The sequence below is a fragment of the Chelmon rostratus genome, chromosome 12 (genome assembly GCF_017976325.1).
Source record: "Chelmon rostratus isolate fCheRos1 chromosome 12, fCheRos1.pri, whole genome shotgun sequence".
Taxonomy (NCBI): Eukaryota; Metazoa; Chordata; class Actinopteri; order Chaetodontiformes; family Chaetodontidae; genus Chelmon; species Chelmon rostratus.
In genome coordinates, this window is record NC_055669.1 from 21,607,070 (window position 1) to 21,628,438 (window position 21,369).

The window sequence follows — 21,369 nt, forward strand, 5'->3', positions numbered from 1 at the left end:
TTTGCTCAGTGGTTTATAGACTTAACAAACTGCACAAAGTGACAGAAAATGTTCTTCTGACCTTTAATTATCAATTTTACATTTACATTTATTACACATAGAGTTCTACAACATATTGCACATAAAAAGGTATCATTGAATGAACAACACCCACTGGAAAATAAATATTAAGTTCATTAAACAGAGCTGACATGAGTGGAGCTTGCAGTAAAATCACATATCAAACACTGACTTTGAGATAATAGTCTATTAAAAAAGAATGCCTTGAGTAAAAGAAATAGCAAACAGTTCTTTTTAGGACAGGCGGACACAGTCCAGGCTGGTGGATAAACTTTAAGGGGTCTTTAGCCATTAGCTCTACAAGTCCACCTCAGACAGGTTTTTGTGTTTGTGTCTTCCCCGTGGAGCCGTTGCACCACACGTTCATAAGTTATAACTTACTCTCGCACTTCTAAGTGTTAACTGAGTGGAGATTTTCCCATCGCTACATGAAAACAAGTTGCTTCTCAAATCAAGTTAGGTGCTACTAAATATTTAAGCTGCCAGGTGTAAATGTACAGAACCACCTGTCAAAGCTAACATTAGCCAGCTATGAAATATGGTTGACATATGTGACCTGACACTTGATCAAAATGCTGTTTAAATACCATGTAATTAGGAAAAAACACAGTAAACAACAAATTACAAAAAATGACCAAATGACTTTGGTCATGTTTGGAAGTTGTGTTGCAGCTTGTGGCTTCCTGTTTACACACTTCTGACACTACAGATGTTTCCCAAAAACTGATTCACACATTACTAAGCTTTAGTAGATCAGACATTCATTTAAAACACTAGTCTGAAATTAGGTAGCAGCTAGCGAGATCTTCCGAACAGCTGGTGCAACCCCATCCTGGTTCTCTCTCACCATGATTTTGTCATTTTATTCCTCTCGCTCTTTTCTAAAAACATCTAAAAACAAAGCTTGGTACTACCATTCTAAGATCAACATCATCAAGCTAAACAAGCCTCGTAAAACATCCACATCAAAACCTCAAATGGGGAAGTGGTTTTGTTGCAGCCCTGACACCCAAATAAAACAACACAAGGAAACAGACTAATGCTGTGTTGCATTAAGCTGTTTTTCCTACTGCATCATAAATAATAAAGGCACTAATCCCGAAGAGTATGCATAATCTATACACCTGGTCCTTGTCTTTTAATATCAAACTCTAAGCAACATGTTAAAGTCTGAATTATAAAGTCTAGAAAATAATGCACTTATTTCTTTAATTAATCTAGAATAACTGAATACAAGAGTTAGTTAAATATGTGAATTTCATTTCCTTAGACATAACATGGCAGTTTCACAGGTAGTAGTGTAGTTTAAATGCTGTTTAGATTCAAGAAGTCAGGTCCCTCAAAGGAAAGTCCAGACGTTTTAGTGTATCCAGTAAGAGTCTCCTCTTTGTGCGTTCAAAATCAGCCGGATTTTAGCTTTCCATTTTAAGAAATTGGCACCAACCACCTCCTGGATGCTAACAGTGCAGCAGTACGCTGAAGTTTTGAGCCAGTACATTCAAAAACACTTAAAATGGGGGAACTGAGAAACTGACTTCCTATTGAAATCTTGATAATAAACGTTTCCGGTTTCAGTCAAACATATTCTCGGTTCTCAATGTCCTTTTTGATGGCTTTTTTAATGCGGTCGATTTCATCTTCATCCGAACTGTCATATTTGTTATCTTTCTCTTTCTTGTCACTGTCCAAAGCAGCTGACTCATTGTCTGCGCCCGTGCTTTCTGGTGCAGTGGACTGCAGCTCCTCTCGTATCGTGTTGAGCTCCACCAGACCCTCGTGCAGCTGCGTAGCAACCTCCCTGATTTTGGCGGCAAACTCTGACTTAGCCCCTTTCTTGAGTTCTTTGGAGTCTTTGGCCACGAAGTAGATGTCCATACCTACGAAGAGTCCAGTGAGTACACCCGTGGCCATGCTGGCGATCTGGACCGCTCTGGCCGCCGTGCTGCCCGCCACGTTGGCGATCTGCACCACACGCATGATCTCATTTGCGTTGATGAGGATCGCCTTTCCTGCCATGGCACCGTCCTCGTAGAAACTACTACTGAGCACGGGGAAGTCACGGTTGTAGGCGTGTTCTTTCATCTTCATCAGGTCGAACTTCTTCAGGTTCTCGATACCCTGCTTGATGAATTTCAGGCACTTGTTGAGGTCGACCATCTTCTCCTGATAATCCTGGACGATCTTCTCCACCTTCTTGCGGTCCATCGAGTTGTTGACCTGGTTGGAGATGCCGGCACCTGCCGACGTCAGACCGCCCGCCGTGGCGACACCCAATCCCACCGCCGTCACAATCAAGGAGGTTCCCATGGTGACCGGTGCCAGTGCAAGGCCGGCGATGGTGGCCACGCCCCCGATGGCGCTGGTGGAGCCGCCGGTGATTTGAGCGATCTTTGTGTTTTTGCTGAACTTGTCCAGGCCGTCGGCGATGCTGTTGAGGTCGATGACGTGCTGCCAGAGGCTCTCAGCGCGCTCCGAGAACAGTTTGTTGAAGACGCGGATGCCCTTCTGCACCTTCTCTGCCGTCACAGCAAACGCCCTGAGAGGAGCAAGATAAGAGTAATCACCTTCATTATCTTAAAATGACATTGTCTCTCACTCACCACTGCTGTACCTCAGCATGCAGAGAGTCTTGGTTTCATTCAAAGTTTTGAAGCTTTCAGCTTCCACTCCCACACAAAGGCAAAACCACAGAAACCAGGTTCTGATTTTCTGATAATCCACCCAATTTTCTGTTATCAGCTTTTTCTTTGGAACTACTCTAATAAAGGAAGTGTCTCCATGAAAACTGCTGACAGCATGTTCTGTGGATTATCCAGAGCAGTGCTGCCATTGTTTCTGGGACACTGTCTCTATCTCTGTCTGCAATTCTTCAGGGATTTGAGGAGAAAACAAATGAAATTTTATTCTCACAATGATATTAGGCTCATGGAAGACATTTTAAAAGTGGGTATCTCAAAACACCACATGAAACTGAAGCTATCTGCATGCTTGAATACTGTTAGAAATAAGAGAAAGAACACTTTAAAGAAGGAAAGACACCAGGCAGTGATATATTAATATTTATCTGAGTCTTTACTTACTTTGCCTCTTCTTTTTCTGTCATGTCCTCATCTTGCGGCGTGTCTTCCCAAACTGAGGGAGTAATAAAGAACAATATTAGCTTTCTTATAAAATCAACTATACCACATGGCCAAAAGTATGTGGACACAGAGCATCTAGGACATTGTCCTAAAAGCATGAGCATGACTATGCTGTTACAGTAGTCTATACTGGTTTCAAGCTTTCCATCAGATTTTGGACCCTGGCTGCAGGGATTTGTTCCCATTCAGCCATAAGAGTACCAGCGAGATCCAACACTGACGTTGGAAAGATAAAGCCTGGCTTGCAGTCTGCGTTCAAATCATCCCAAAGGTGTTGGATGGGGTTGAGGTCGGGGCTCTGAGCAGGCCAGTCAAGTTCTACCACACAAAACCATTTCTTTATGGACCTGACACAGGAGAGGGTCTTCCACAAACTGTCCCCACACAGTTGGAAGAACACTATTGTCTAAATTATAAATGTAAACTGCAGCAATATTTTCTGTAATAGGAACTTGGGGGGGAAAAACCATGAAAAACAGCACACTAAAGCATGTCCATGTACTTTTGGTCTAGTGTAAAAGAAAAACATTTTATTTCTGACTCACCCTCCACTGTGTTCCACCACTCCATAAGATCCTCCACATCCTGAAAGACACCAATAGATTTATGTGGATTTGCATGTTTTTGGCTACACCCCAAACTGCACATAATCCTGATTAGTTTTTATATACTAGCAGTTATTCTTCATGAGGTGCACACAGTTTATGTTCACTCTAGTCATCTTGATACACTAATATAACCCATCGTAATTCTGTACATGAAACAGTAACATTGACAAAATGTAATATAGAAAAAGGGAGACTCTGAATCTATCATAACAGATAAATATCATCATTTAACATAGAGTGCACACGTACACACCAAAGAATACCTAATTACTAGTTTCTTATTCAGTAATGCTCTTTTACCATTTTAAAACTGCATATATTATTTTGTTGTGTCATATGATTTAGCAGTGAAAGTGAAAAACATTTTTGTACTGCTCTGTACATTACTAAACAGAGCATATTGAATGTGTGTGTGTCTGTTCTAAGTTTTTACAGTCTTGATTATTATGATATTCCTAATGAAAACCATCGTTGACTACAGCAACCTATTTTTTACTTCAAACCATGCACTTAACTGTTTGACACATAGTTAATAATGTGTCAGATAATATTGAAATGGCAGTATGGTGAGATATTTTGCTTCAGAAGCCACACCTGTCTGTCTTCAGGCTGTGCTGGGCCAATACGGAAGTCTTCCAGCTGGTCAAACAAGGACCTGTTTCCACCTTCATTCTGAAACAACAGAAATAATACCGCTTAAAAATCCTGTACTAATACCAGCAGAAGTGTACCTCAGTGAGACAAAAAGGGAAACATAAAGAAAGAACAAGAATTTAAATGAACTTATCAAGCGTCACATATCCTCAGTTTCACTTTTTACACTGTATATGCTGAGATAAAGGGGAGGAAGTGATGGTAAAAGGGGTTCTGACTGTGCTGACTTAATTCTGCTGTTTTTGCAGAAGTAAAAAGGGCCTAAATCTTACACGGACACGCTGAAAAAGGAAGCCGGGAAACAAGTCTGGGCACATTGCAACCCAAACTCATCTTATCTTCCATGCATGCATGCACAAGCATGAGTGAAGGAGTGAAGCTGTGGGGGTGGGTTTCATGTCAAGAGTGCAGGAAAAAAACAAAACACATGTTGACTATAATAGTCTCTGTTGGGAACTGAGCGGACACCCTGGAGACAAACAACAGAAGGAGGTTGTTTTGAGGGATGGGTCGGCTGACTGAAACAGACCTTTCGTAATCCTGAACCACAATGAGTAAGACTGCCACACGTCAGTCAGGTGGATAAATATACTGACACAGAGTGGGAGGGAATAGGTTAAAAGTTGCTCTAAAAGTAATATGAGGTGACCGGAGTACAGAAAGAACTTCCTGAAGAGCATATCGTTTTTTCTACCTCGGCTGTGTTGCCTGCAGCTCCGTCCTGTGCAGGCTTCTTTACAACTTTGCCCTGAAACCAATGAACACAAAAGCACAGTTAAAGCACTTGTAATATCAATATAAAATCTGGCTTTTATGCTGATATTGGTTTTAATGCAGTCCAAACAGCAACAAAACCATTATTCAGAGGCAGAGCCGTTCTGGAGGAGTGACCTTATTGGAACAAATTAAAAGGCAAAGAAAAAAACAAGACATAATAACTTCTAACTTCTTCCCTTCAAATCAGTAACCAGGTAACTAACTCCTGGCCTGCTCATAAAAGGTAGTATGTGCTTGGAATTTCAGATATGCTAACTTAGTAAGCTCGCCAAAATAAGGTAGTACACTGCATATTTTCAGTTAGCAGCATGAGGGATACAGACAGGCGACAAACGAAGACAAACAGAGTCACTGTCTTTAAAAACACATCTGATTATTTTGTTTAGGATTGAAAGATGCAGAAGATGTGCTCATCATGTTGTCCTCAATGATGTGAAGTGCTCAGTGAGCCCAAAGTGCAGTTAGTTGGTGTGTTAAAAGACAATCTGTTGTTTAAGCAAACAGATGTTGTCCACATGTGAGGAAACAGGTTTGTACATGTTTGAATGTTACCTTGACTCGAGGCATGAAGGGATTGTGTTTCTTAGGCTTCTTGACTTTTGTCTAAAAAGAAAAATCAGGATTTCAGTGTTATTCTGAGGAAGACACAGGTCCAATTCTGAGTAATTATAATAAAATGAGCATTTGTTCCGACTGACAATCATTGTAAAAATCAAAGAGCTGTAAAAGGAACTGAGTTAAAAGACCTCCTCTGTCTTGTCTTTGCCCTCCTCGTCTTTCTGCTCCTCTTTGGTTAAAGGATCACCTTCTTCTTTCAGCCCCTCATCATCAGACGGAGCCTGAGGTAAATAACAAGGTGTGAACATAATTAAATAAATAAGAAACACAAAAAGAGAAAAGAAACACAAGGCTTCATATGAACGCCTTCCTAATTCAAAATCAAATCTAAATCCTACTATTCTGTAGCCTTTTCCAAAGATTTGAGGTGATGAATTAAGTATATATCACCAACTGATGTTGGTTCACAGGAGATGAATGAGATATAGAGAGTGCTGATCTGATTATTACTGTACGAGGGATTTTTAACCTATTTGGCCCAAACACATCGTAACTCACACCAACGTTAGTGGTGCTGTTGCAAAGATAAACAGGTCACTTTACGTTTTCCTCAGAGCCAAGAAACTACCAACACTACATGCCACTTTGGAAATAAGAGAGAAGAAAGACGCGTGTTCACTGAAGAGCTAAAGTGAAATTGTCATCATTTTATATGGAGTAATAACATAGATTGAGTGTTGCTTCATGCAAAAAAGTTACTACAGCAGGGGTTGGCGTCGGGGCGGAGGGGGAGTAGAAGAAAATAGTAGGAGAATAAACAAGAGTTCATTCATTCATTTAGTCTATAATGGAGTCATGAAAGCAGACATAAATGGTGCCAGTCGGACTGGATCACCAGTCAGCCTACATCTTCCCGGGAGGTCGTACAAGCTGGCAGACTGACATGCATAGTGAAAGTGAGGCTTTCTATAAAAAGTGTCGTCATTCTATAAACATTAGATTGTGCAATCAACATTTACTCAATAACAGTAATTTAAAACAAAAAACGTGTCTATTGCCAGTTTCATAGTATGTGTCAGTTTATTGAAATGTTTTTAAACTAGAGGGATTCTGAGTGAGATACTAAATAAATAAAAAAATCAACAGCGATCTTAAGAGTGTCACAAGACACATCTCTCTGTTTACCTGCGTGCTGCTGGAGCCGTTACGTAAATGTTACTTGGTCCAACCTGAAAGACTGCTGACTGTATTTAAAAGCGACCAGGGTGCTTATTCAAACACGAGACTGACATGGTGAATTTCCATCAGGCTAACATAAAGGAGTACATATCTGAAAGGGCTCTGCGCCTGATCTATATTACTGCAATAGACAGTATCTTAGAGCCTTCCCTGGCAGCACTGAGCGTAATTCTGATGAGGAGCACTCCAGTGAGGGAAAACGTGTTGTTTAACTGTAACTTTCCCATCTAACAAAGGAGAAATATTGCACTGTGGAGCATTTTGCAGAAGGTAGTGAACACAATGTGGACACAACTTCCTTTGTTTCACTGTAGTGGATATTGTTTACACTAGAATTTGGAGCGAGAAGCAAATGATGTGCACAACACAGCAAACAGGTTGGTGTGATGGAGCTCCTCGATTGGAGCATGTTTTGTTTGTGTCGGTTAACACCCACTGACATCAACATTTTTCCACCCGAGAAGTCGTATATTGAATTCATCTATTAATGAACTTAATCAACACAGAATAACAAGCCCCGGCAGCCTGAAATGGGTGGGTGTGGTGTACAGGACTTCAGGACCGTGACATGTAGGATGACGTACTAAGTCTGGATCAGTCTACTCAAATTCTTGTTTCTCCAGTTCAGCGATGGGCAGATACACATTGTCTGCTGAACAGGCTCCAGACTGGTACAGATCCACTGTTTTGGAAAACGAAAACAATAACACCTGATTTTTTTTAAGGAAGGATATGGAAGATGTGCCTATTGTGTTGTCCTAAATGGTGTGTTAAAAGATAATTTGTTGTTTAAACAAGCAGGTATTGTTAGTATGAGGAAACAAGCTTCATGTTTCAAAGGTACCTTGACTCGAGGCATGAAGGGATTGTGTCTCTTGGGCTTCTTGAGTTTTCCCTAAAAAGAAAAAAATCAGGATTTCAGTGTCAGCAAGACAGAGATCAAATTCTGAGTAATTATAGTAAGTTGAGCATTTGTTCCTGCTGAATATAACTGTAAAAATCAAACCAATAACTGTTTAATCCATCAACAAGCAAAGATGGAGCAGAAGGAAATGAGTTAAACCTCCTCTGTCTTGTCTTTGCCCTCTTCGTCTTTCTGCTCCTCTTTTGATGAAGGATCATCTTCTTCTTTCAGCCCCTCATCATCAGACGGAGCCTGAGGTAAACAACACAGTGTTTAAGAATGACATAAATAAGTACCTAGGGGGGAAAAGAATTTAAATTCTAACATTCTGCAGCCTTTGTCAAAAATTTGAGGAGGTAATGAATTAGACAAAATTGCAAAAATAAAAATAAAAACACACTCTCTTAACACACCTTGGCAGCAGCACGTGGCATAAACGGATTATGCTTTTTCACCTTGGACTGTAAAAGAAATGGCACAGCAACAATGTGTTAGATGACAAGCAATAACAGGAAGAACTACATTTCATTACAGCCTCTGGCGACTTAAAATTGAACGAAAGAACTGCATCTGTGCCTCATACCTGCTACAATAGCGGTAGAGCTCTGCGAGTGTTATTCCATTTATTTTTTCCCTTGAATACGCAGGTAAATATATAGTGTTTCTGTATATCAAAAGGAGTTGCAGTCTCATCCCATTACCATCCACTCCTATCACTGAAATATTTACAATTTCCACTTTACAACCCCTTAATAAGTAGTGGCTATATCATGGAATCTCTGAATATTTCTCTGAACCTATGAATGAGGCTGATGAAGAGCACCGACAATATGATGCAGACTATATAATACTGTCAGACAGTACAGAGCAAGACTATTTCAACAACCTAAAAAGCTACTTAAGGGAAAACAAAAGTGGGAAAACTGTATGTTAAGAAGTTAAATCCATGAGCTTTCACAAACCTCCCAGTGACAACAGCCCGGAGGTGTCACATGTCATTTTAATGGCTCTGGCATAGAAGAACTGATAAGCAGGAAGCAGAAACTACAACATTTACATGCTGGCAGAATAACTGCAGCAACTACTGTGTTTGTTTTCACCTGCATGTATGTGGAGTCATTTCACACATAGACTGACAAAGAAAATCTCAGACTCACAACAAACACAAACATTTCATAAATACTATATTCACTCAGTCTCTATACCAATTATTAGGAGCTGCGATCAATTTTCTGATCTTCAGACTAACGTAATACTGAGGATTAGTAATTAATACAATTTGCCTGCCAGTGATGAAGAGATAAACTTACTGTTTTGCTCTCTGGAGGGTTCGCCTCATCTCTCCCCTTGGCTTCAGCAGATTCTTCTTTTTTGAGGCCTTCATCATCTGACTGGTTCTGCAGCACATTAAACTCTTTAGATTATAATTACAGTAATCTCAGGAAAGTGTTTTCTACATGTGTGCACTGACATTTCCTACATCTCTAAAAAGGCCATTCTCACTTTGCACTGGAGGCTACTGGTTTCCTCATCATACATTAGTAAGTTGGATACTGGACCATGATTGTGTCCATACAAGTTGAGAAGTCACAAAATCCTGCTCATGCATACATACATACACATGTTAAACTTAGATTTAAAGTGAAACTTTACCCCTTCAGCAGATCAATGTGAAAAAAGGTTTCTAGAGTCAAACTCATGTATATCATTCTGCACAGTGAAGGTTAAACGTCCAAGTGAAGGAACAATAAGCAAAACACATTTCTGACTCAGGAAAATTTTTAGTTTTATCCTTTTTTGGTAGCTGAAGCCATAAAAAACTCTCCATTACAACCAGTGGTGATGATGATATTCAATATGCAACAAACAGTGGACCAAAATATCAGCAAACCAATATTTTTACGTCACGTTTTTTACGTTACGTGTTTACGTGTCAGTACCTGATGGTGGCTCCTCTGCTTTTGCAGAGCACGTCTCTCTGTTCTGTTCAGCTCCTGAAATTAGACCAGAGCAGTTTCCTTAACAACAGAGCTAATAAACCAGCTCCAAAAGGACACAAACAGCCATTATTTTTTTAAGACTGAAAGCTTCAACTACCTCGTCTGAAGGTCTGGCAGGAACTACAGGAGTTTCTGCAGCTTCAGCTTTTTTCTCTCTGGAGATCATGTCCTTGTTACCCTGCAGAAGACAAACTATGAGAAACTAGAGATACCTTTCCATGTATACAAAGCATGACAGTTAAAAGCACTGTATGAACTGTAACCCTGATGCTTTCTGCTTACTGAAAAAATAAAATCATTAACTGATTTAACTTGTGCTGTAACAGATATCCTTAAATACATTCAAACTCAGAAATGTGCAAACTGTACCTGATTACCCTCAGTTCCTCTTGCTTTTACTTTGCTGTATGTAGATATGCTCTTCATCTCCTGTGGAGAGATCATAGCCTTAACTACAAAACACTCAGCAGAAGTAAGAATAGTCTCACTTGGACCACGTCACTGAGTGGCTCGCAAACCTCTTCAGTTGGTCTGGGTGGGACTGGTGGCGTTTCACTTCTTTCTTTCCTCTCTCGCTGGATCATATTGCCTTTGACCTGACAAGGACAAACACACACACGCACACACACACAGAGTGTGTTGGAGCAGGAGGACGGAGAGGTTTGACAGTGAGCGAGCAGGATTTAAAGGGAGGAAAAGGGGATGAGGAGGATGTGGTGGAGGAGGAAGAGGAGGAGTGTGAGAAGAGAGGGTATTTTTGACAGAAGTTGATCAGCTGTGTGTGTGTGTGTGTGTGTGTGTGTGTGTGTGTGTGTGTGTGTGTGTGTGTGTGTGGTCGCTGATGACTCATGAGTGATGCAAAAAATAGACTGACCACTTTCGGTTTCTCTTCCACTTTGTCGTCCTCCTTGAGTGTCTCTGTGTCTTCAGTGTCCTTCTGAAGAAAGGACTTCAGTGTTAGCAATGAAACTGCATCAACCAAAATCACATTACTTGTGCACCGATTAAAGGACTCTTCAACTACAAATCATGTACTATATACCTGCTCTTTTTGCTGACCATTTTCAAATGAATGCTCTCCAGTTTTAGACTTTCAGCATTTATATTTTATTATTATTCCTACTATTTCAGGCAGCCATTGGCTTATATAATTTTTGTATGGCATGAAAATCAATTTACAGACTCTTGTGTTATTCATCACTGTGACCACAAAGCCTGTATTAATTTTCACCCAAATTGCAAAAACTTATCTCATATTGTACATAAATGAATGGAAAACAATGGTTGCATAGAGTGGTAGGAAAAAATACACCACAAAACTTAATCATATCAGCACTGTTTGTAAAGTGGTTAGTTCTGATGTTACGTATCTGTGATCTGTAGTAAATAGGGTACAGCATGCACGGTATGGTCCTTTAAGTGTTCAGCATATCATTACTACTACTTACTACCAAAAATTCTACAAACACCACCACCACTATCACAGTCCCACCACCAATAGTGACTTCCTGTCACCTAAAACCTGATGATCATGACTGATCATCATGATCTCACTTCCACCTCCACCACGACCAAACACAATCAACAGCATAGTTACTTTATTTGCAGATCGGAACAGATTCAGTTTGGACATGGCTCCAACCATGGTGCTCTGAGAGGGTGGGACAGATCATCGAAAGATTTCAGGGAATGCATCAACATTTAAGATAAGTACCTGCTTTGTCAGTCACTCGCCATAATGGGTTCTAAGTTAGCTGGACTATAGACAGAACCTGTGGGTAAAACTAAAAGCTTTGGCTCACAGACTTTCCACTTTTCCACTAAGCAGAACAAAGCACTTCACAGTGCCACTTTTTCACCCATGCGCCCACACACACAAAATTGGCAGTCGAGCAAGACACAAGACCCTTATTTATGAACAACAGGCTTTTAACCTCCTCAATAAGACAAGTGTCTGCTGAAAAAATAACCAATTCAATGTCAAACACTTGACTCCAAACTTATGAAACAACACAATGAAACAGGAATGAGTAAATATCAAAGCACCTGTTTGTTGCCCGATGACTTCTCGCTGCTTGCAGGTGGATCCTCGTCGTCTGAGCCTGGCAGCTTCTCGTGCTGCAGAGAGAAGACAGAAATCATTATTTTATGAACAACACATAAAAGAGGCATAATATATACATTTATCAAAAGAAACTACTTCTTTCTTGAGCACTATCGCAATCTAAAGCTTCCTTACTTTGTTTGCAGATCGAAATGGATTCAGCTTTGTCATCGTCTCAGCAAGCTTACTCTGAATGTGCAATAAAACAAAAAAGAGAAAAACATAAGATAGGAAAAAGACAAAGGAAAAGAAACGCTGACTGAAACAATGAAACAAAACTGTACCAACCTGTTTTTGACTGGGCTGGCCCTCTCCACTGTCCAATATCTCCTCACAGTCAGAATCAGAGTTCTTCGCCTGCACAGGAAGCCAATATTTATTGTAAAACATAAATAATAGTAGTACTTGTAGTATAACAAGCGTTACATCATCTGTGGATTACTTCATCATTTTCCTTTATTGTTTTTAAGCTTTTCTGACTGAGATGCTATTTAGTCTCAGGGAAGTGTGATGGGAAAGATGAACCGATGACATGCAGCAAAAGTCAAATGTTCAGTATGCCAACTCTTACCTGTTTCTCAGTGTAGAACGTGCTCTTCATCATCGCACTGAAACCGTTCTGAAATAACACAGGCACTGTTACTGTCCACTTAAAAACCAGATTACAGCCCCAACCTGCATCTTCACGTCACAGCAGATATAAAGCAGTTTTAAGGCAACGGAGAGGATGTCAGTGACTCACCTGCTTGGCTTTGGGCTTCTCTGTACTAGAGGTATTCTCGCTTGAGTCTCCTGAGTGTTCAGTCTTTTCCTTATCCTGTTGCAACACAATACATATTACCAGCATGTCATGAATCTCAGAACATGACCAACAGTGTAAAGTAGTTTATACGATGCACGATTAAGTGTGAGAGGAGTGCAGCATGGTGAGCTTCATCTCTTACCTTTGAAGACTTCTCTATGAGACTGTCACTGCTGGCAGAAAGTTCTCCACCCACAGACAAATCATCCTAAACAGAGGGATACAGCATACAGTCAGACTACAACCACCGAGATAAAAAGAGAATCAAAAGCTTTATTTCAGGTGCAAAGCAGGCTATGGGTGACTATTGGCAAGCAAGTTGAGAAATTAAAGGGCCCTGGGGGAAAAGATGTCTCTGGAAGTTGATGAAATGTCTGTGGAGGGAACATGATCGGGGTGTCGTTGTGTTGACATTTTCCTTTTTTTTTTCTCAGTAAACAACTGAAAGTGTTGGTAAGTCTGTGACTGATCAATTTTTTCTAGTTAATGTTGGCTGAGAAAAATCAAACAATTTTTAACAAGAAAACAACCGAAACACCGAACATTTAACAAATGTTAAAGGTGCCTTGAGTATGTGTTTTCATGTGATTATCTTTCTTTGCGTTTTGGTCTTTTGTCCTCATACAAATGCAATTTTAGGTCACTGTAAAAAGGAGCTTTTGGAAAACTTCCAGGGTGAAGATATTCAGAAGTCTGCAGGGTTGCCGTGTCGACAGGATAAACAGAGTTTTTGGCTTGTGACGACAGAGTGTGTGTTGTTACCTCATTTGTTTACTATGCCGAAGGCGGTTCATGCCATTACCATTGTATGATCACTTGCAAGTAGCCTTTTTAATGGCTTTTCAGGCTTCTGATTGGCCAACATAGCTTTAGGATTATAGTTATATAGCCTCTTGTTTGGCAAGCTCTTGACAGCGCTTTGTGGTTTTGCATTTTCATATGGACGGAAAGATTTCTGTTTTCAAAAATATCCATATACATGTAGACAATAGCTCACTGTCCCCAGGTTGGATCCCTGTATTTCTGACACCACCAAAGTGGGGTGCCAAAGTCTGAAATTGTCCAATTTTAAAGAGATTTTCAAAACTAAACCACAGACTAAAACTCAGCTAAAAATATCCCTTGCAAACCATTTACACATAGGATGAATGAACAAAACCTTTTTCACACTGGTTCATGTCACATCAGAGCTTTTCAGAAAACAAAATATCCGTTAAAAACACCTAACTTTTTGGACTGTCATTTTGCCATTGACAAACTTGCCCATCTTACCTGAGACTGAGATTTGGCACCTTTTTTTCTGAACACACCTCTAAAGATTCCTCCTTTCTCCTGAGAAAATAATATGAAGCCAACATTTTAAATTACTACATTCACTCATTTACTGCTTCGCTTATGGTTGATACTGCCGTATCATGTCGGATGAGGATTGAGGTGGCTGGCTTTAAGAAACCTCACCTTAGTGTTGTTACTCTCAGAAAGACTGTCTTTGCTGCCTGAGAGCTCGCTGGGTTCAGATAAATCATCCTGAAGGTGGGAAACAAGCGCCAACCAATTAACATTAATCCTGCCCTAATACTTTATAGAAATGAGTTTTGACAGTGAGGTTAACTCTCACCTGAGACTGTGTTCTTGCTCCAAAGGGCTTTGGGGATTTTTTAAACATCCCACTGAAAATCCCTCCAGCCTCCTGGAACAAAAGTTACATCAAAGCAGTTTTAGGAAATCTGGCCCATGATGGAAGAGTTTAGTCAGGAATGCCTCTGCTTTCACAACCTCTCACCTTAGTGTTGCTATTCACAGAGAGATTGTCAGTGCTGCCTGACAGCTCGCAGGGTGCAGACAAATCATCCTGAAGGCAAGATTAGATTAGAGATCCCCTCTGATTATTATTATCATTATCTCCTAATAATCTAACGCAGGTATATGTGACACAAGTGAAATGCACAACTCCCACCTGAGACTGTGTCGTTGCTCCGAGAGGCTTTGGGGATTTCTTAAACATCCCACTGAAAATCCCTCCTGACTCCTGAAAAAAAACAAAAGGCACGTGAGAAGAGTTTGTGAAATTTTGCCCATAATGGAGAAAGGTAGGTTTCAAATGTCAGATGGATAGGCATGAACTTCACAGCAGCTTGTGGTCTCTTCTAAAATGCTAACACATGCAGGTTTGCCTCGCCTTTCCCAACACACCCAGAAACAAATACAGAAACACGCATTTCCCAGACGATGTGGAAATTGCACCACCACAGGAAACGCATGCTTGAATCAGTCATATGGACTTTAGATGAAGTGAGTCGGCAATAAAGCAGATATATGCAGGTCAGACAGTTTAGAGTAAAGACAGGGAGGAACTGGGTAGTTAGCATGAGCAGCAATAGTCACAGCGGCTGAATATCAAGAGATGAGGAGATACTTCATACATCATCTCTGTTTCATAGAGGTGGCTGGCTGTCACAACCTCACCTTAGTGTTGTTATTCACAGAAAGATTGTCGTTGCTGCCTGAGAGCTCGCTGGGTGCAGACAAATCATCCTGAAGGAAACAAACAAACACTCTTTACCGATTATTATCATCATCTGCTAATAATGCAACATAGGTAACAGTGAGATGAACAACTCTCACCTGAGATTGAGTCCTCGCTCCAAGTGGCTTTGATGATTTTTTAAACATCCCACTGAACATCCCTCCTGTCTCCTGCAAAAAACCACATATTAATTACTTACATGTTACCTGAATAAAATAAAAAATAAAACTATTTTCTCTGTCTGTTGAACTGATGCAGCTGTCTGATGGACAGGCAGGAATTTTGTGCCTAACACATTGGCCAGCACTTCTTCCAAACTGCTGATACATGCAGGTTCAGCTCACGCTTCCAAACACCCACAAAACAAAAACACACCCTTCCCAAACTGACCATCCATTGAGTGGAGGTCTACACAACTACTGTAGGTTAAATCACATGAGAGTCACCAACATATGTCACTGGTCAACACTAAGGAAGAACTCAGAGGTCATTAAGAGCAAAATACCTAAATAAAAATAGCGATATTGTCATATACTGTAAATATGTTTGTACTCCTCAGTGCCAAATTGATATAACCCAACAATGTTTAATGCTCAGCAGGCTTTTGTCCTGAGAAACAGCTTCTCTGGTACAGTAAGTGATGTGCGTTCCAATTCATCACTGTTTAACAGAACACAGTTTACTAAGAAAACATTGTTTGCTTTGACTGTACTCCCCGTATTAAAAAAACATCTGATTAAAAAAAAAAAAAAAAACCTCACACCACATACAGTAACTATTCCGGGACATAAAGCAAGTAATAAAAAATACAAAGGAATAAATAAACAACCATTTCAGTGGAGAATTCTTTTAAATCTTCCCCAATTTTAGTGATGATACGATTGAAAGAGTCTTAAAACCATCAATCATACTGCCAACTGTTTCTTTATTTGTTTATTCATGTTTCTATTCTTTATATTTTATATTTATTATATCTTTACCTTTATGTAAAGTTTTGTGATGCTTTGGTTGAACTGTATCGATTGTTTAGTGTTATTCTGGTCTGTAACGGTCCTGTGTCTCTTCAGCTGTGATCTGTGTTTTATTAATGAAGATGCGCAAAACTAGCAGTCAAGAACAAAGCGCTTACAGAAGGATCACAAGCCTGTGTGCTTCGTTTGTATTTGCTCCCAGCTGTTTGTGTTTTTGCATGTTAAAAAATGATTCGGCTGATGAGACTCACTTTAGTTGTGGTGTTTTCAGACAGACTGTCGTTACTGGCTGTGAACTCGTTGTCCAAAAGATCCTGAAACACATAATTATCAGCCAGCCTCTTACGGAAATAACAAAACATTTTACATGTCAGGCATTTAGCTGCTCACTGTATTCTCCAGATGACATATCTCTGACATTAATGTTTCACCTGTGAAGGCCTCCGGGCATGTCCTGGTTTAGGAGATCGTTTCAGTATCCCACTGAACACACCTGATTTTTCCTGCAGAGAAAAGTTTACTTTCAGACTAACACAACCAACTTTTGTGTGGGAAAATCAAAAGTCTCACAGAGCAGAAAGTAAACTCACCTTTGTTGACTTGTTGTCTGTTAAGCTGTCACTACTGACAGACAGGTCAGGATTTTGTAATGAGAGGTTATCCTATAAAAGATTTAAAAAGTTTATAATCTCATTGGTATTTCCATACAACTACAGAAAATATTTACATATTTTATTGTTTTATGAGCATCACTTTTTTTTTTACTTGTTTTACCATTTTTGTTGATGGGCGTAATACGCATTTGAGAAATTTCAAAAGATTATACAGAATCAAAAACGTAATGTAAACCCAGAAATACAATGTAACAAAGCAGGTAAATGAACAAAACAGGCAAAACAATTGATAAAAGATTCATTTCGTTGTCAAAAACAAACCTGAAACCCATTGTTTCTTTTTCTGTGAACTCAAGTAACTTCACACATGTGAAACTTGTGAAAGAATTAATTAAAAAAAAAAAAAATTCTTATTGATTGATCTGTTGATTACTTTTTCAATGAATGAATGAATTGCTTAGATACTGTGCCTTTAAACTGCTGATCTAACCAACAGTCCAATGGTATTTAATTTACATTGATCAAAAGCAGCAAATCCTCACATTCAATCAGCAAATGTTTGACAGTTTTGTTGATAAATGACTTGAACACTAAATCAATAAGACAAATAGTTGCTGACTAATCTTTTGTTGATCAACTTATTGATTAATTGACTAATGATTTGAGTTCTAGCAAAATATCAGTAACTTAAAAAAAAAACAAAAAACGATGAAATATGCAGCACAGTAAGAGGAAGAAGACCACAACAAACCTGCGGCTGGCCCTCTTTAGCAGCTTTGGTCGTCTTCTTAAACATCCCTTGAAACACACCTCCTTTCTCCTGAAATATGAATAAATACGTCTGTCTATATGCTAAACAACACTGTCACTTATTCATAACACAATGAAAGTTCCTCAGTTTGATTACTGATGATCAGAAATAAGGTTTGAAAAGAAAAAAAAAGAAATAATTTACAGAAATGTTTCCTGAGCAGTACCTTGGCACTGTTGTCAGTCAGACTACTGTTGCTCTTCGAAAGTTCACTGTTGGCTGATAAACTGTCCTGTAAATCAACACAGAAACTTTGTGAGCAGACGCAGAATCAAATGGTGTAATTCTATTATTTAAGTACAGGTAAGCATCTTAAATATCAGTATTATACATCCAGTGTGAGTGATTAACATTTAACAGTGAGCTTTTCATGATGAGAGAGATTTTATCAGTGTATTCACTTATCAAATTACTTTGACGATTTAAGTTAAAGAACAATAATACTACAACATCACCTGTGTTTGGACAGATGGTTCTGCAGACTTGGAGGATCTTTTAAACATTCCACCAAATATCGTTGCTTTTTGCTGCATGAGGAGTGAAACAGACAAAACTTAACTTAAAAAAAATTGTCAGGATGAAAACACAGGACTGATCTGTGATGCGCTTTCAGTGCTGACATAGCAGCCTCATTCAGAATGAGTGAGTAACAGAGGGTAAGCATTCACTGCCATGACCGGTGAGTCAGCAGCATCAATTTGCCTCTACGTGGAGACCAAAGAGGAAAAGATGCTGCAAATGACCGACAATTCACTGATGACTTTGTGGATGAGTGGATGCATTTACTGGTTCATGTCCCACAGTCCAGATTTCAAGTCTGGACTTGAAGCTGGTTTCATGTCTGGACTTGAAACCTTGATGACAGTAAATTTAGAGTGATCGGTATGTTTCTAGCTCTGGGACAACTGACCATAATACTGATATGCCTGTTTAAGAGTGACACAAAAGGAGGCACTGTGTGATTACACTACCAACAGACTGGACAGAAAACAGGCATAACTCATGGTCTTTGGAGGGTGCTGACTGAGTTAACAATGCAGGACATATACCCTTTCCGACACTGTACATAATAGTATTAAATAACAGTAGGAGGAAATCAAGGCGTCCCAGCAGCTGCAGGTGTTTTATGTGTCGACTGGTTTGTGATAATCTAGTTGAAAGACTGTTTAATAATATGCACATATTCCTTCATTACAACAACATGTTTGGTTTTTTTTTGATTTTGTCTATCATACACAGCTCTGCTGCTGGAAATACTCACTAGCATTTTACTCTTGTTTAACTAAACATCTAGAGCCGAGCTGTTTTAGAAAATTACTGAGCCTATATTAAAAACCAAATTATATATTTGTAACATGATTTTAAAGATTTTAGTCTTTGGGCCAGCAGGACAGATGCACTAGCAAATTATTGGTTTTGGTTTTTTCATGGGATTTGTTTATAGTAAGGAAAATATAGACTACCACCAGCCTTATTCTTTAGTCCTCAAACTTAGTCCTCTGGTTTTGTGTTGTGGTTAGTTATTTTACATTAGCTTATGTAATATCTGGTATGGGAGGTTAAAGGGGGCCCAATGACACATTTCTGCCCTGGAGCTAGCTAGTCGGTTAATCCGGCCCTGATGTCAGAGCTACAGTTTCTACACTGTGCAGTCCAGGCTGAAAGTCAGCGTTTTTACCCTCATAGTCATTGTTAAATGTTAAATCCAATGTGGGAGCACGACAGAATATATGTCTCTGTCCACATACTTATTGACAGCACTGTATAAGTGTGTATTTGTACATGAAGTTTCAGTCGCACAGATTGAGATCAGTTCGGTTAAGTCTACTAAAACACGGTGGCTAGCTGACATTAGCAAAGAGCAAACTGTAAATCCAACTCTGCAAAGAGCTTTAAACACTAACGTTAGCTAGCTAAAGCTCCATCAAACTCAACCGACAGAAAACGTCTACTCACAGCTACGCCTCCTCCTTCACACTCCAACTCCAAATCCAGGTTGTCGTATCGCTCCTGTCAAACAGCACATTTCCACCGTCATTCACGGTTATTGTAACTCACATTAACCGACATTTTCAACACGGGGTTACCGACGCGCTCTCAACACGAACATTAGCTAGTTTTTAAAACACGGATTTAAAACGCTAACTCACCATTAAGTTAGCTTCTCTGAGTCCGCCCTTGTTGAGCATTAGTGTTTAATTATTCCGTTGTTGTTTGTTGTTGTTGTTGTTGTTAACAGACGTTAGAAATGTCGAGATGTCACTGTCCTCAGTGAGACTTATGTTCCCTCGCGTGCGGGTCCTGTCGCTTGATTTCACTACAAGATGTGAAGTTAAAGAGCCTCCCTGAAAAAAAGAAAAAGAGGAATCAGGCTGGAGATCGGAGACTCCCCGCGGGTCCTTGTGACTTTTGTGGCTTTTCAAAAAGCAGACGCCTGGTTTCTTACAATACCCGAACCGGAGGAGCCAGTTTTTTTTTTCTTTTACCTGTGTTGCCGTCCAGGGGAGGGCGTGTCTGTCTCACCTGAGAGCTTGAGATCAGCCGGGTGCTGCTTTCAAGTGTTGCTCGGAAACTCCTTGCAATTTATTCCACCAATGCTATAAAAACATCACTAACTCGCAATTCCTAGGGTTCACAGTGGACAAGTGAGAGAATAAAGTAAACTAAAAGCAGACAGAGAGTGTAGTGAACAGTCAGAAATACTTGACTTTCATATAGATATTGTATATTGTTGGTCATTGCTGCTTTTACATTTATTTCAGAATCAGAATCAGGTTTACAGGCCAAGTATGTGCACACATACAAATAATCTGACTCTGGTTTTAAGTTGCTCTCAGTGTATTTACACACAGTTACAAAAACAAATTCAATATTCATTTGTGTGAAGCAAAAATTTCAAACTGAATATATAGAAAAAGGAAAAGTATTTTATCATATTATATGTAAACAATGCCAGACTGATCTATGCAATGATGCTGACCATTGGCATATCACTTTTTTAAACTCACATATTTGCAACACATTTTTGTGATAGCTATAATCTTATGGCATATAAAGCAGAAACTACTCATTACCTGGAAAGCGTTGTACCACTTCATTTTGTTTCTACAGACAGTGCCATAAAACATGTCTTTCCTTATTTTAAAAGTGGTTTCACATTCAAGTCAGTGCATCTTTTCACTAACCAGACTTCCTGTCAAAGACGACCAAATTCCTTCTGATATCAGTCCATGTAAGAGCAGTTTTGTTGATTGACAGTTGCTATAAAAACAGTTAAACAGTGTAATTCTTATGCAAGATTACCACATTTTTCTTCCTCCTCTTAGATTAAGTGTTCTCCATAGGAATGTTTGGGATTGCAGTATTTTGTAAAATATAAAAAAATCAATGCTTGAAATATTCTACCATTATGTGATATAAACTCCCACATTAAGGTTCATATTTCCACTAATTTTATGATACAATCAGTAAAACTCAGCATCCTGTACAGGGAATAGTTTTATTAACTCGTTTTTGTTGAACTAAATGTGGCTCATTGTCAATAGAACAGAAGCACTTCAGTGCAGATAACAGGGTCGTAAAAGCATTAGCTGATAAGCT

General features: G+C 39.5%; 1 protein-coding gene across 2 annotated transcripts; it reads right to left on the reverse strand.

Annotated features, from left to right (window-relative positions):
* Positions 1-49: 49 nt before the first annotated feature.
* On the reverse strand, positions 50-20,200 carry LOC121614886. 2 transcript variants are annotated; one of them, XM_041948978.1, is made up of 38 exons: positions 19,920-20,199; positions 19,726-19,779; positions 18,225-18,296; positions 17,936-18,001; positions 17,710-17,778; positions 16,935-17,006; positions 16,776-16,847; positions 16,596-16,658; positions 15,472-15,543; positions 15,313-15,381; positions 14,804-14,875; positions 14,630-14,698; positions 14,465-14,536; positions 14,305-14,373; positions 14,119-14,178; positions 12,989-13,054; positions 12,787-12,861; positions 12,616-12,663; positions 12,333-12,401; positions 12,180-12,233; positions 11,987-12,058; positions 11,538-11,591; positions 10,815-10,877; positions 10,459-10,536; positions 10,310-10,369; positions 10,038-10,118; positions 9,881-9,934; positions 9,251-9,337; positions 8,354-8,401; positions 8,100-8,192; positions 7,881-7,931; positions 5,986-6,078; positions 5,792-5,842; positions 5,157-5,210; positions 4,403-4,480; positions 3,746-3,785; positions 3,141-3,192; positions 50-2,596 (listed from the first exon to the last, which is right to left on the reverse strand). In XM_041948978.1, the coding sequence occupies exons 1-38, from the start codon at positions 19,956-19,958 to the stop codon at positions 1,636-1,638; spliced, it is 3,372 nt and encodes a 1,123-aa protein (XP_041804912.1). In that variant the 5' UTR covers positions 19,959-20,199; the 3' UTR covers positions 50-1,635. The 2 variants fall into 2 exon arrangements, with proteins under 2 accessions (XP_041804912.1, XP_041804913.1); XM_041948979.1 differs by lacking the exons at positions 5,986-6,078; positions 7,881-7,931 and having other exon boundaries at positions 19,920-20,200.
* Positions 20,201-21,369: the final 1,169 nt, after the last annotated feature.